The sequence below is a fragment of the Wolffia australiana genome, chromosome 3 (genome assembly GCF_029677425.1).
Source record: "Wolffia australiana isolate 7733 chromosome 3, ASM2967742v1".
Classification (NCBI taxonomy): Eukaryota; Viridiplantae; Streptophyta; class Magnoliopsida; order Alismatales; family Araceae; genus Wolffia; species Wolffia australiana.
Window position 1 is genome coordinate 14,526,872 of NC_135837.1, and position 12,905 is coordinate 14,539,776.

The following is a 12,905-nucleotide window of genomic DNA, read 5'->3' on the forward strand; positions in this document are numbered from 1 at the left end:
TAGATCTTCAAGATGCATTAAACAACATGATACATCATAATTATAAATTTTGGTAAGCACTAAATATTCTCCATAATTCTTAAACTTGACCATAATAAATATCAATACACAAAAATATCCTATTCATGAACGTGTCTTCACATCTTCTTAAACTAATCACATATTGATGAATAATAAATAATTAGTACATGAATTAGCTTACTGAAATCAAATACATATATTGGATTTACTGAAATATTTATGTGAATCATAGGGATACTGAATTGACAAGACTCACTAAAAAACGTACAACACAAACAATTTCATTTAGGAATGATTAAACATTCATTATTTGTTTTATTTACAAGCATTTTAACCAAAATATTATTATCAATATATAGTGTTGCGAACTCAATTTTCATGAATTTCTGATTTGTGTATTATGACTCTAATGTGTCAACATTTTGCCGATGATATATAATGTATCATCCAGGGCTGATACTTCACTTGAGTATGCCATCCGGCGGGCCAGTTTGCAACTAAACATGTTCTAATTAATGACTTAGAGAAGACGTATTTAGCTCTAGGAAACTTCATCAGATATGTTGTTATTATTGCTCAAGACCATCATAATTTCTTTTACATATTCAACATGGAATATGAATTTAGGACGGTAAGGATTTTTCCTTCATGGATGATCATAGGGTCCAATAATGGGATGGAAGACGTGACTACTCAATGTCACACTCTCTTCTGTCATCACCCATCATCCATCCTGTCATATTTGAGCCATTCAGTCTGAGACATGATGTTCTGTACTACTAAGGATATTTCAAGGTTACTAGTGGATTGGCCTCCATTGACCAGGATGATTATAATACATCCATATTTGAGGTTTCTGATATCAATATGTTCCCTCCAATGAGGCATTACTCATACAGCCCACTGATCAGTCACATCTACAACACCCAATCATGGGTATGACACTCGATAGTAGTTTCAATGATTTCCCATCTTATTTGGAATTGTAGAGTGCTCAATAATCTTCTCTCATAGTCAATCCTCATATCCCGTATCAAGAAGAACATACTATAAATAGTGTTTTTACTGAACCTACGAGTACCTCAGGAAATAGCAATTCTCTATCAAGAAAATTTGGGATTGATCATATGCATTGTCACTCCTCTAAAAAATATGATTATTGTGTACCGCAGATTAGTTTGTAACATTACTGGCCGAAGGGACTCATTATTGACATTTACAGGCCCTATGGGGGAATTCACACATCAAATTCAAGCTCACCCTCGAATTGTTTTCTTTTTTTCTGGTAGAATATTCAACTAGATACATGTAGTTAGTAAACACCAAGCCAAAAAACTTTCTAGGTATTTGTCCATGCAAGCTGTAAATCACTTCGTACACTAAAAATATACATATATAAGGCCTTTCAAAGAAGCTAGAAATCCACTTACCTTAGACTTATTCCAAAAGGGGATAACCTAGTCTCTTTTACTGACTTTTAACCCATCAGTCTTTGTAATATATGCTAGAAAGTTGTATCCAAAATTATTACAAATCAGCTTGGGACTTTCCTTGATAGACTCATCTCTTCTAAGCAGTGTGATTTTTTTCACAGTAAACAAATCCATGACACTATTATGCCAGTTTAACAACTGGTGCAGTCACATTACTATCACATTGATGAATCAAAAACACCATCCAACTCAATATGAAGGACATCTTTGATAGAATCGAACAGAATTTTCCTAGCCAAAATGCTGTGATGCTTTGATCTCATTGATGTTACATTGATCTCATGGATGCTTATATTATAGAAAATCATTCTTTTACACCTCGAAGGGCAGATATATGGTAGGACCATCTTCTACTTGAAAATGTTAGCACATTATCGAACACCACACATAGTAAGCATGAGTGGGTCTCCTTTTGACTATCTTGAATGTCACATATTTCTAAGTCCCATACAAAATAATTATTCTGATTCCCTGGTGAATAAGTTGAAAAAGAAACTCAAAGAGGATGGAAAATCCATTTTCTATCATTGGGGGTTTGGGGGGACGCATCCAATTGATACTCAAACTGTGCATTCAATTTCCTTCTCAGTTGTCTCATTCATTGAGTTTCTTTGTGATATATTCATGTGTTGTGGCTAACTAGAAGTCCCCATCGCAATCACTTGATATTTGAGCACAAAGCATGTCAATCAATAAATGAGGGGTGAATCATGCCTTGGAGATCTAGGGGTCAATCATCCCCAAGACATCTAAGCCATGCTTCACAAGAAGCTAGTGTGGTGTATGCGAACCAAGAGCTCCCCATTTGGAGTCATTATATCGAATAATTGTGGTGAGTGGCTCACCATGTGGTCAATTTCAAATGGCCCAAATGGTAATGTACTTGGCAATGCCACCAGCTAGAGATGTCCATGGCGATCTACTTACCAATCACCCAAGGCAAGATTAGTCTTTGGTATAATTATGAGTTTGTGACTACCTCCTAAGCTAGCTCCCTCCATTATACATCATTGCTTCTAGTTGACGGTGGATCAGTACGCAATAGGTAACATGAGGCTCTTGTGGGAGCAACATGCACTCCAATTAGAATCCTTAAAGTAGTCAATGGCTATTGAGTTGGGGTCCTAACCCAACCGTCCAAGATGGACACTCACACTTGATATAAAATACTCTTGCCACTGGTCTTTAGATAAATTTTGAGAGAGATTCCCCATGCCAGCTTGGGGTCATTACAAATGGCAAATAGAAATTAGCATCTGTTTCTCTTTCTGGTTTTGAAGAATGATGCATCGTGAACTTTCCTCTAATGATTGAGTGACACATATTTGACATTATATTAGTTTACAAAGCCATCTTGGCCCCATTCTCCCCAACTTGAAATTATGGAACACATCTTTCCCCATAATTCAATCATGATGAAATGGTGTGCCAATTAATTCTCGATTGGCATCCAACTCTCCATGCCCATACTACTCTAACACAACTAGAGTATTTTGATGGAACCTTTACCTCATCTACGTGCTCTAAACATACCTCGACATCTTATGAGTGTCGGGTTATAGCCTTGGTTCCTCCATGGAAAACACGTTTCCATTGATATCGAATTGTGTCAATCTATTCACAATCAATCTTCAAAAATAAAACATCGAATGTATCTTTTGGGAAACTCATGTCGCCCTCGACCGTGTTGCTCCGAGATTTTTCTGAAGCAATTCGTGCATCCGGCTTCTAGAAGTATCCACGCGATCACTCGGCGCTTGGATCTCCATGTCTTCTTCTTTGATTCTTCTTGAAAATCTAAAAGATCTCCTCACCATGAAGACACTCTTCCTTGGATGAGTGGAGAATAGAATGGAGAAAGGGAGTGGCTTTCAAATCAGACTTGCATGGGTGCTTAAAATGAGACCCCTTTCCCTCTTTATATTTCACTAAAGGTTTTTCTCAAAAACCCTACAAAGTAAAATATATCCACCAATGCCCCTATGACCTTGTGCGTGTGACCCTTTAGACACCTGTATCATTCTAGTCGATAACTTTAGTGGCTCAATAATATTTATTGACCAACCTTATTAATTAACTATATCAATATATAGATTGATTAAATAAGGATCGATTTAATCTAATCGATATGATATATTTCCAGCCCTTGGGGTGCCAAGCTACACCTCGTGTTCTAGAAGATACTGAGTAGTCTCAAACTCTCTCATGGGACCTTTACCGTCATCAGTTACTGTATATATACAATCCATCATCCATGCGAGACTCTCGAATGACTTAGGGTATGGTTTATCATCAATCCCTAATTCGTCACTCGATTAGTACTAATGTGTAACGGGGATCAATGGAGAACGCCTTCTCCAATATTATCACTATCCTATCCAGGGATTTTTCTACATTGTCTTTCTTGAGTCAATCTCCTCTTATACTGAGGGCGGATGATCCCGTCTTGACAACTCAATCATCTCCGTAAGCTTCTTACTAAATCCGATCTGTAACTTATTTAAATCCCATGATTAGAGGCTCTTAAGTCATAGTCAAAATGTAGTCGTCCACTCACGAGATGTCCATGGTGTCTCAAGTCAGTGGATCACTTATACTACCTTGACTTGAATCAACCTGATTTACGTTTAGGCATAATACCATTAAGGGATTCGTACGGATCAATTCAGTGAACTCTTTTTTTCAATGAGCACCCACTATCTGTCCTTAGTGTCACCGCACTAATAGCCACAAGATCATCTATACTTATTGTATAACTAGGATCAGCTAGTGCTATTCTGTCCGGATAGTTCGATGCCAGTCTTGACTATCCATCGAATAGGAATATTTAGAATACATGTTTAAAGACTAGTGATCATTGTATTATGATCTCATCATAATTCACTAAGTCATTGCACATATTCATGGATTTCATTATAAACATCACACGAAATAATAATGAATGTAAATATTTTATTCGATGAACTTAAATAAACATGGTAGTATGATTGGCTTGACGACCACATAATATCCATCAACGTGGCCATACAAGGAGCATCGCATTTGTTTTTCTCACTTTTACGGTGTTCAAAATAACACGATAATATAGGCTATGGTGATACATGATGGTTTGCTTCTTTGTAAGTAAGAAAACTTTCATGGTATCATCTTAGAATCTAACTCAAACTTTTTAGTTCATATGTGCTGTTCAGGTGTTTGCTTACACTATCATATGTCGTGTGTTTGGCTACACATCATGCATTGTAAGGAAAGACTTAGAGGTAACCTACATAAACTATGAGAGGGGAACCTTGTGCTCCCCAATTACATAGTGTGTTCTTGCATGCGTTCCCTATTCGCCTCTTGACAATACCTTCTTTGGGATGCCTAAGTAGCCTTCACATCGAGAGCATCAACACGACAAACATTTGATCATGATGCATCCATATCCTTGACGGCCCCATGAGTTGCAGATCACATGGACTCATGGAGGTAGACCTGGATATCTTTCCTTGGTTTTGTCTACATTGCATTTTTCCGAAAACATCCAACAAGGTCTATGATGACTCCTCCACACACTAACACATTTGGGGACACTAGCAAACTGCTGGCATCTAAGGACTTCCCTCTGCTACCTACCAAGGTATCACTAATGTATGTCTTCCGTTTCTATTGTGGGTGGGAGTGAGTGGGGTCGGTCTATGACTGGGATGTTTACGTTCACTCCATGCCAAAAAATCTTTCAAACACTAAATCTTAAAATATATAAACCCCCTTGGGTGGCATCCAAAGCACTAGGCCAGTCTTACCCCGCACTGCATGTTTTTAATGTAAAAAAAGTTTCAATTATAGTGCATTTACATTAAAATTTAACTCTATTGATAAATATTAATATTCTAGGATAAGCATATAGATTTTTTTTCAAATTATTTATGAATGGCTTAAATATTGAGATAGACTCAAAAGCTATGCATGATTTTTTGTGATTTCTTCCAAGTCAAGGTCCATTGAGAAAAAGATAACTAGGGTATACATTAAGGCATTTTTAAAATTCATCAAACACTAAGGCATTTCAATTGAATTCCTTGGAAATTAATAGATCATTTCCCAATTATTTTTAAATTAAAATCATTTCTCATTTTTAAAACCTCTTAAATATTTCTTTGAATATCAATATGAATATTCCTAATGTTAATTTCTTCTTGCTTTTGTTGTATTTATCAATATATAAATATATGTTTATTAATATCATCTCGACCAGAATATGTATTCCTCGATAAGTATATGTACTAACTGAAGTCAGATAAATCTCTATCTCACACAAAATTTCTTGATCCATTTTCTCAATATCTATCATAACAAATTATACATCAAACCCCTTATTGCTTGAGCAAATATTATGCTATCCCATGTTTCTGATATTGTTATATATTCATTTTCCTCTTTCTTTACCTTGTTTTTCTCTCTTTCTTTTGTCTCTTCCTCCTCAAAAATCGGAAATGTCAAATTCCGAGTCTCTACCCACCCAACCCCTAAAAACGAGATTCATCATTTTGGAGATATCGAAAGATAAAAATAATGTTTTGTCTATTTGATCCAAAAATAAGAATTGAGTCCAAAATGATTTCTTTGGTGAGAAGAGGGTTACTTTTATGATGTTTTTGTGTATATTTTCTTTATTTCCAAAAAATATATATAAATATCTTTTATAAAAGTTAGAATATCATAAATAAACCAAATAATGCAAAAAATTGATATAAAAATTCCAATAAAAATCAAAGTAAAGTAGATGTAATATTATTATGCCCCATATCAAGAAATTTATTTTCCTTGAATATTTACCCTACAAAAGTAATTATATACTTCACATAATATTTATTAATCCCTTTATATGAGCATTTATCACATAGCTTGACTGTCCAAATAAATTCAGACTGAACTAATCTTTTATGATAATTAAGAAGTAATTTAAATTAATACCTAACTATAAAGTATATTTGCCTAAAATGGTGTATTTTTTCAGCCTAGATACATAATGATAAAGTTATTGCATAGTATTTCGTGCATGAGACCCAAAATTGATTTGAGTTCTTAGATTATCTTGACAAAAATGTTGGTTCACTATTGGTTAAACCCTTTATGAATGATCTGAAAAAGTTTTGCCAGTATATGCCGTAAAGCCTCTCCAATAAAATTAATCAAGACAAAAATATCTATATTCAGAATCAATGTTGTATTTCATTATTACCCTGCCTTCATTTTTGAAGATATTAAATTTTATACTTTGTATATCTATACTCAAGAAAATTAGAAACTATGTTTGTAAAGAGGAATCACTAAGATGTAGTGATAACATGGAAAACAATCAAATATATGAACTAATTTAGAAGAGGAAAATAATTAAATAATCCACTAATATCCATCAGTCAACACATGTTACCCAAAAGCCAACACATCCCCAGCTGATTGGGGATAAAAGTCTTCCTAGATTGTGTTTAATCTCTCGTGCAGTGTCTTAAACTCAACCTTACTACCATTGTGCTATTCTATTCAATCACTGCATCCCTTGTGAGTAATATTTGACTTCCCCCCATAGATCTTATTTTTATAGGCCAAATATATATATATATATATATTAAAAAAATAAATTAGATTATGCCTGCAATGTATAATGTTAAATACAAAGCCTTTTTAGAAATAGTGAACATCAGCCTTTTTATATACTCGGGATATTTCGAAATAGTGAACATCGCTAAATGAGTTGCTTCCATTGAAATATCCACAATGATCATAGTAGCTTCATTATTTCTTGATTTCATTATTTTAAGTTCCTTGTGGTGATGCAATTAAAGGGTATCATGTGAGACGAACACACAAATGATTATATCAATTGACTAGGGAATGCCATTATTTGGGTTAGTAATTTTTTTAATAGACTTAATTTCTTAGTGAGTTTGATTATTTTACTTGGTAAAAACAAATTATTTGAGTGTGAATACGTATACAAAACTGATCAAGTCGAATTTATGGATCCAATTTTGGTCCTGAAAAAGCCTGAAATTAACTGAAATTTAAACATCTAATGTTTCCTTAGAGGTAAGGAGTTTGGCCAAATCTGAAAATAAATGGGCGAGATAAATCTGGTTACAATCATAGTTATGAGGCTCAAGAAAACGGTATTTTCCAGAGAAAATATAGCTATACAAGCGGTGAAATTCTTAATAAAAGCTCAGGCTCTTGGATTGAGTTTTACTTGAGGAAAAAATATGCGGAATAGATTTGAGCTTTGCCAACTTGATGCAACTTAAAAAATCTGAAATCTAGAATTGGGAATGCCTATTTTACCATCCTAAATAACATATTGGCATGTCTCCATTCATTTCATAAATCAAATTAATATTTATATTGATCCATAGTATATATTTGATTACTCACTCATCTTGGTCTAATGAGGAATGGTTCTCAATCTCCTACAAATTGTTGATAGAAATTATCACCACTATGGAGAGCAAGAGACACACTTCTTAGGCCTCAAAGCTTTGGCCTTGCGCATGGTTAAACAACAACATTCCAGTGGTGATAAAGGACAATTGATCCTGGAAATCACAGTGGAATTAGTGGAGCTAATGATTGTACTCAATAATCATAGAGACACATTACAATGATTCAGATCTTTTGGGGACCAAAGTTTGTACCATTTGAACAGTTCAATCATTTGATTAATTCAGATCACAAACTAGATTTTCAATGTAATTTGATTTCTCTAAATTTAGAAATATTTCCCATAGATTTAGATTTAATTTTCTTATATGTTGAACCTGAGTCCCATGGATGCGCTTTTTGCAGTTGAACTCCATTTCCACATAAATGAAGCAAACCCCACTTTCAAGGTGGCAAATAAATGTCATAGATAAGTGTGCTGTGGCGAGAGCGAGAGGGTCACATGCAACGCCATCTCACTGAACATTGAGAGACAATTTTTAACTTTTCAGGGTTCCTCGAGGATATTCATTTAGTCCAGAAGTTATACATGCAAGCCGGCATCAACTCACAGTAAAATGAATTTCTTCGAGGAACCCGGAAAAGCTAAAAATTCAGGGCAAAAAATGTACATCTCATAAGAACCCAGAACTCCACTTACACTAAAATGAAGCAAAACCCACTTTCAAGGTGGCAAATAATGTCATAGTTAAGCGTGCTGTGGTGGGAGCAAGAGGGTCACGTGCAACACCGTCGCCCTGAACATTGAGATACAATTTTTAACTTTTAGTTTTACATGCAAACCGGCATCAAGTCACAGTTAAATGAATATCTTCGAGGAACCTGAAAAAGTTAAAAATTTAGGGCAATTAATGTACATCTAATACGAACCCAGAAAACTTTTTTTGAAAAAAAAGACGGAAAAAAAAAGAGAGAGAAGATTGGATTATCCCTGACTAATATACATGCAAACCGGCATCAACTCACAGTAAAATGAATATTTTCGAGGAATCCGGAAAAGTTAAAAATTTAGGGCAAAATATGTACATCTCGTAAGAACCCAGAAAACTTTTTTTTAAAAAAAAAGAAGTAAAGAGAGAGAGAGAGAGAGAGAGAGAAGGTTGGATTATCCCTGACTAATTTCCTACCAGGCCCAGACTCAAATAACAGGATGAAAGAAGCCGGAGCTTGAATACAGACCAGAAGTTTGCTCCCAGCATCAGAATGATGGATAGAGATGTGGGTGACCCTCTCCAGCCAATCAGGAGCCAGCACTGCCTGCCACGTGGACCAATGGGAATTCCCAGGGCCTTATCCAGATCCCAGAAACCCAATCTCGCTTCGTCCAGTCACTCCCCAGCGCGTTATCCCTCTCCATCAATTCCCTCAAGAGCGCAGTCCGAGCGCGTGGAAGAAGAGGAAGAAGAAGAAGAAGAAGAAGGGGGAGATCGAGAAGAGAGAAGAGGGAGAGATGGCGTCTACGGCGTGCTTCCTCCACCACCACGTTCCTTCCAAGATGTCGACGAAGGCGCCTTCTCAGAGGTTTTCGCTCGCCGGGAAGCCCTCGCAGGTGGTCTGCAAGGCCCAGAAGCAGGCCGAGGCCGCCGATGACAGCCACGTGTCCCTCTCTCGGCGTCTCGCTCTCACCGTGCTCGTCGGAGCCGCCGCTGTCGGCTCCAAGGTCTCCCCCGCCGGCGCCGCCTACGGCGAAGCGGGTCTGCTCAAAATCCTATTTTTTCTTCTGGGTTTTCGCTCTTTTAGGGTTTGGATCTTCGATTGTGGTTGTTGATTATTCAACCGAGTTCTGTGATTGTTTTTAGGTTGATTTGTCAGAATTTTTCCCGCCGGCGCCGCCTTCGGCGAAGCGGGTCTGCTCAAAATCTTATTTTTTCTTCTGGGTTTTCGCTCTTTTAGGGGTTTGGATCTTTGTTTGTGGTTGTTGATTTTTCAGCCGAGTTCTGTGATGGTTTTTAGGTTGATTTGTCGGGATTTGTCCCGAATCTTCCATTTTAATTCGAGTTCTGTGATGGTTTTTGGGTTGATTTGTAAGAATTCGTGCCCATTCTTCAATTTTAAACTGAGTTCTGTGATGATTTTTAGGGTTATTTGTCAGAATTTGTACCGAGTCTTCAATATTAAACCGAGTTCTGTGGTGGTTTAGAGTTGATTTGTCAGTATTTGTCCCGAATCTTCATTTTAAAACCAAATTCTGTGGTGCTTTTTGGATTGATTTGTCAGAATTTGTCACCATTCTTCAATTTTGAACCGAGTCCTATGATGATTTTTGGGTTGATTTGTCAGAATGTGTCTCAAATCGTCAGTTATAAACCGAGTCCTGTGATTATTTTTGGGCTGATTTGTCAGAATTTGTCCCAAATCTTCATTTTTAAACCGAGTCCTGTGATGATTTTTGGGTTGATTTGTCAGAAAGTGTCCTAAATCTTCATTTAAACCAAATTATGTTATATTTTTTGTAGCGAATGTGTTCGGGAAGGTGAAGGCGAACACTGACTTTATTCCCTACGCTGGGGAGGGATTCAACCTGTTGATCCCGTCCAAGTGGAACCCTAGCAAAGAGATTGAGTACCCGGGGCAGGTCCTGAGGTTCGAGGACAACTTCGATGCCACGAGCAACGTCACCGTCATGATCCAGGACACCACCAAGAAATCCATCTCCGAGTTCGGCTCCCCTGAAGACTTCCTCCTTCAGGTGCTGCATGAACTCCTCTCTAAGATAAATTATTGATTATGGTTCTTGATCCATTGCTCTCTGCATTAGTTATAACTCTCTGAACAGCTATTTTGAAACAAATTTCTGTGTTGAAATTGGGATTTTGATGATTTTTCTTAGGTCTATTCTCTCCATATTTATAAAAAATTGTCTCAAATCTTTACTGTCCGACGTATTTCTTTGATGTAACCGGGATTTTGATGATGCTTCGAATCTGTCCTTTCTGACTTATCCAAAATTCCCCGAAATCTTTATTTTCATGGGAACCTTCTTAGCTAAAATCGGGATCTTGATGCAGTTTCTAGAACCTACTCTGACCAGATTTATCAAAAATTGTGCTAATCTTCATTTTCAAACGAATTTCTGCCATGTAATCAGGTGTCTGATGATAGTTCTTCAAATCTTCTTTCCCACATCCATTTTCAAAATGTGTCCCAAATCTCCAGTGTTAAACGAATTTCTGTGATGAAATCGGAATCTTGATAAATGCAGGTGGATTATCTGCTGGGGAAGCAGGTTTACAGTGGTCAAACCGACTCTGAGGTGAGCTCATCAACTCTGATAATCATCTTTCTCTCCCTCTCATATATACATCTCTGAAATTCATGTTGGATTTCCTACCAGGGAGGGTTCGATCAAGATGCCGTGGCCACAGCCAACATCCTGGAGACCTCAACCCCAACCATTGGCGGGAAGGACTACTACTTCCTGTCAATCTTGACGAGGACCGCGGACGGTGACGAGGGCGGCAAGCACCAGCTGATCTCAGCCTCTATCTCCAATGGCAAGCTGTACATCTGCAAGGCCCAGGCTGGTGACAAGAGATGGTTCAAGGGAGCGAGGAAGTTCGTTGAGAACACTGCCAGCTCATTCAGCGTTGCCTAGATCGACTGCATCGGCATTGGAGGTCTGTAAATGAGTTTATTTCTGCAAGAACAGCAAGTTTTCCAGCGCAAAATCTATGCTTTGAATGGGAGATCTTTGTGGGCACTGTAGCCTCTGTAGCCATAAACGTCTGCTCCGGACCCATATCAAGTTCCCTTTGATGATTCTTCTCTTCTTCCATGGTTTGATCATTTTGCATTTATAACTAGTTTTTGTCGTCATTCTGCACCAATATTTAAGCTCGATGGGGACTAAATTGAGGAAACTGCTACATGGATTATTTGCTTTGTCATGAACATTTAATCCAAAAATTTTAGTGGGATTTGGAGGAGAATTTATGCTAGATTAGATTGATCGCCTTTTCATCTCTTTCTGTCGGAACAGATAACTTTTTGGATGAAATTTAAGGGTGGATAATTCATGGCACTGTCTAGTGGAAATTTAAGGGTGCATGATTATATCAATAGGGTCTTATCAAGAAGATGGTGGTAGAGGAGAACCGGCAGTAAGTTCATAGCCGGGAGCTCAGAGGGAGGGGTAGAAAACTTGGAAGGTGGGAAGAACATTCCCTGCTAGGAGATGTGAGAACCGGCATCGTGATTAATTCTTGGCTGCTCTCCTCTTGGTTAGGTATGCCTACATCTATTTGGAGTAGAAGGGAAATGATCAAACTACCCCCTTGCGGGTAAGATGGCAGAAATCCCACTAGTGGGCCAAATGATGAAAATACTCATAGATGTGACTGGGGTTGTTTCAGTCAATCATGTATCATTGTGTTCATGAGGTAAGTTATAATGTTTTTATGAAACTTGAGAAAACTATAACCATCTGTTAACAGAGTTGATTCCAGAATTAAAAACTTGTTGGCTAAGGGGTAGGAATCAACAATGGTGCTCTCGCATTTTCTGGGTCAACACCTTTGGTTGCCAGATACCTGAATAGTTATTCTGGCATTGTATTCACGAATCTGGTTGATGTGTATGGACTAGTACCCAAAATACCACTGTCCCTTCATCAACTTTCTCATTTTTAATTGGTGTTGACATGTCCCAACCTCAATATAAAATGAGGATATCGGGAAGAATGCAGAAATGGATATTGGAAATGAGCAATCAGATATCCATCATTACCGATCTCCAGATATCGGATGATGATATCAGAGATCGGTTGCTACATTATAATATCAGATATTGTTATCCATCCCGATATCAGCATTCATTTTAACGGTTGGATGACGATATAGGATATCAGTGTCAGAAATCATTTCTTTCAATATCCAACAGATAAATAGAAATGCATTTTTTAACTTTTCTTTT

The 12,905-nt window shown here is 37.2% G+C and overlaps 1 protein-coding gene across 1 annotated transcript; it reads left to right on the plus strand.

Annotated features, from left to right (window-relative positions):
- The first annotated feature begins 9,343 nt into the window (after nucleotides 1-9,343).
- On the plus strand, nucleotides 9,344-11,755 carry LOC144700999 (oxygen-evolving enhancer protein 2, chloroplastic-like). The gene is made up of 4 exons (XM_078572627.1): nucleotides 9,344-9,688; nucleotides 10,451-10,683; nucleotides 11,197-11,247; nucleotides 11,329-11,755. Exons 1-4 carry the CDS (start codon nucleotides 9,445-9,447, stop codon nucleotides 11,587-11,589), a joined length of 789 nt encoding a protein of 262 aa, XP_078428753.1. The 5' UTR covers nucleotides 9,344-9,444; the 3' UTR covers nucleotides 11,590-11,755.
- The last annotated feature ends 1,150 nt before the right edge of the window (nucleotides 11,756-12,905 follow it).

Coding starts and splice junctions, on each gene's coding strand:
- LOC144700999 (XM_078572627.1), top strand. CDS start 9,445: ATGGCGTCTACGGCGTGCTTCCTCCACCACCACGTTCCTTCCAAGATG. Junction 10,684..11,196: donor CTGAAGACTTCCTCCTTCAG/GTGCTGCATGAA, acceptor TGATAAATGCAG/GTGGATTATCTGCTGGGGAA. Junction 11,248..11,328: donor GTGGTCAAACCGACTCTGAG/GTGAGCTCATCA, acceptor ATTTCCTACCAG/GGAGGGTTCGATCAAGATGC.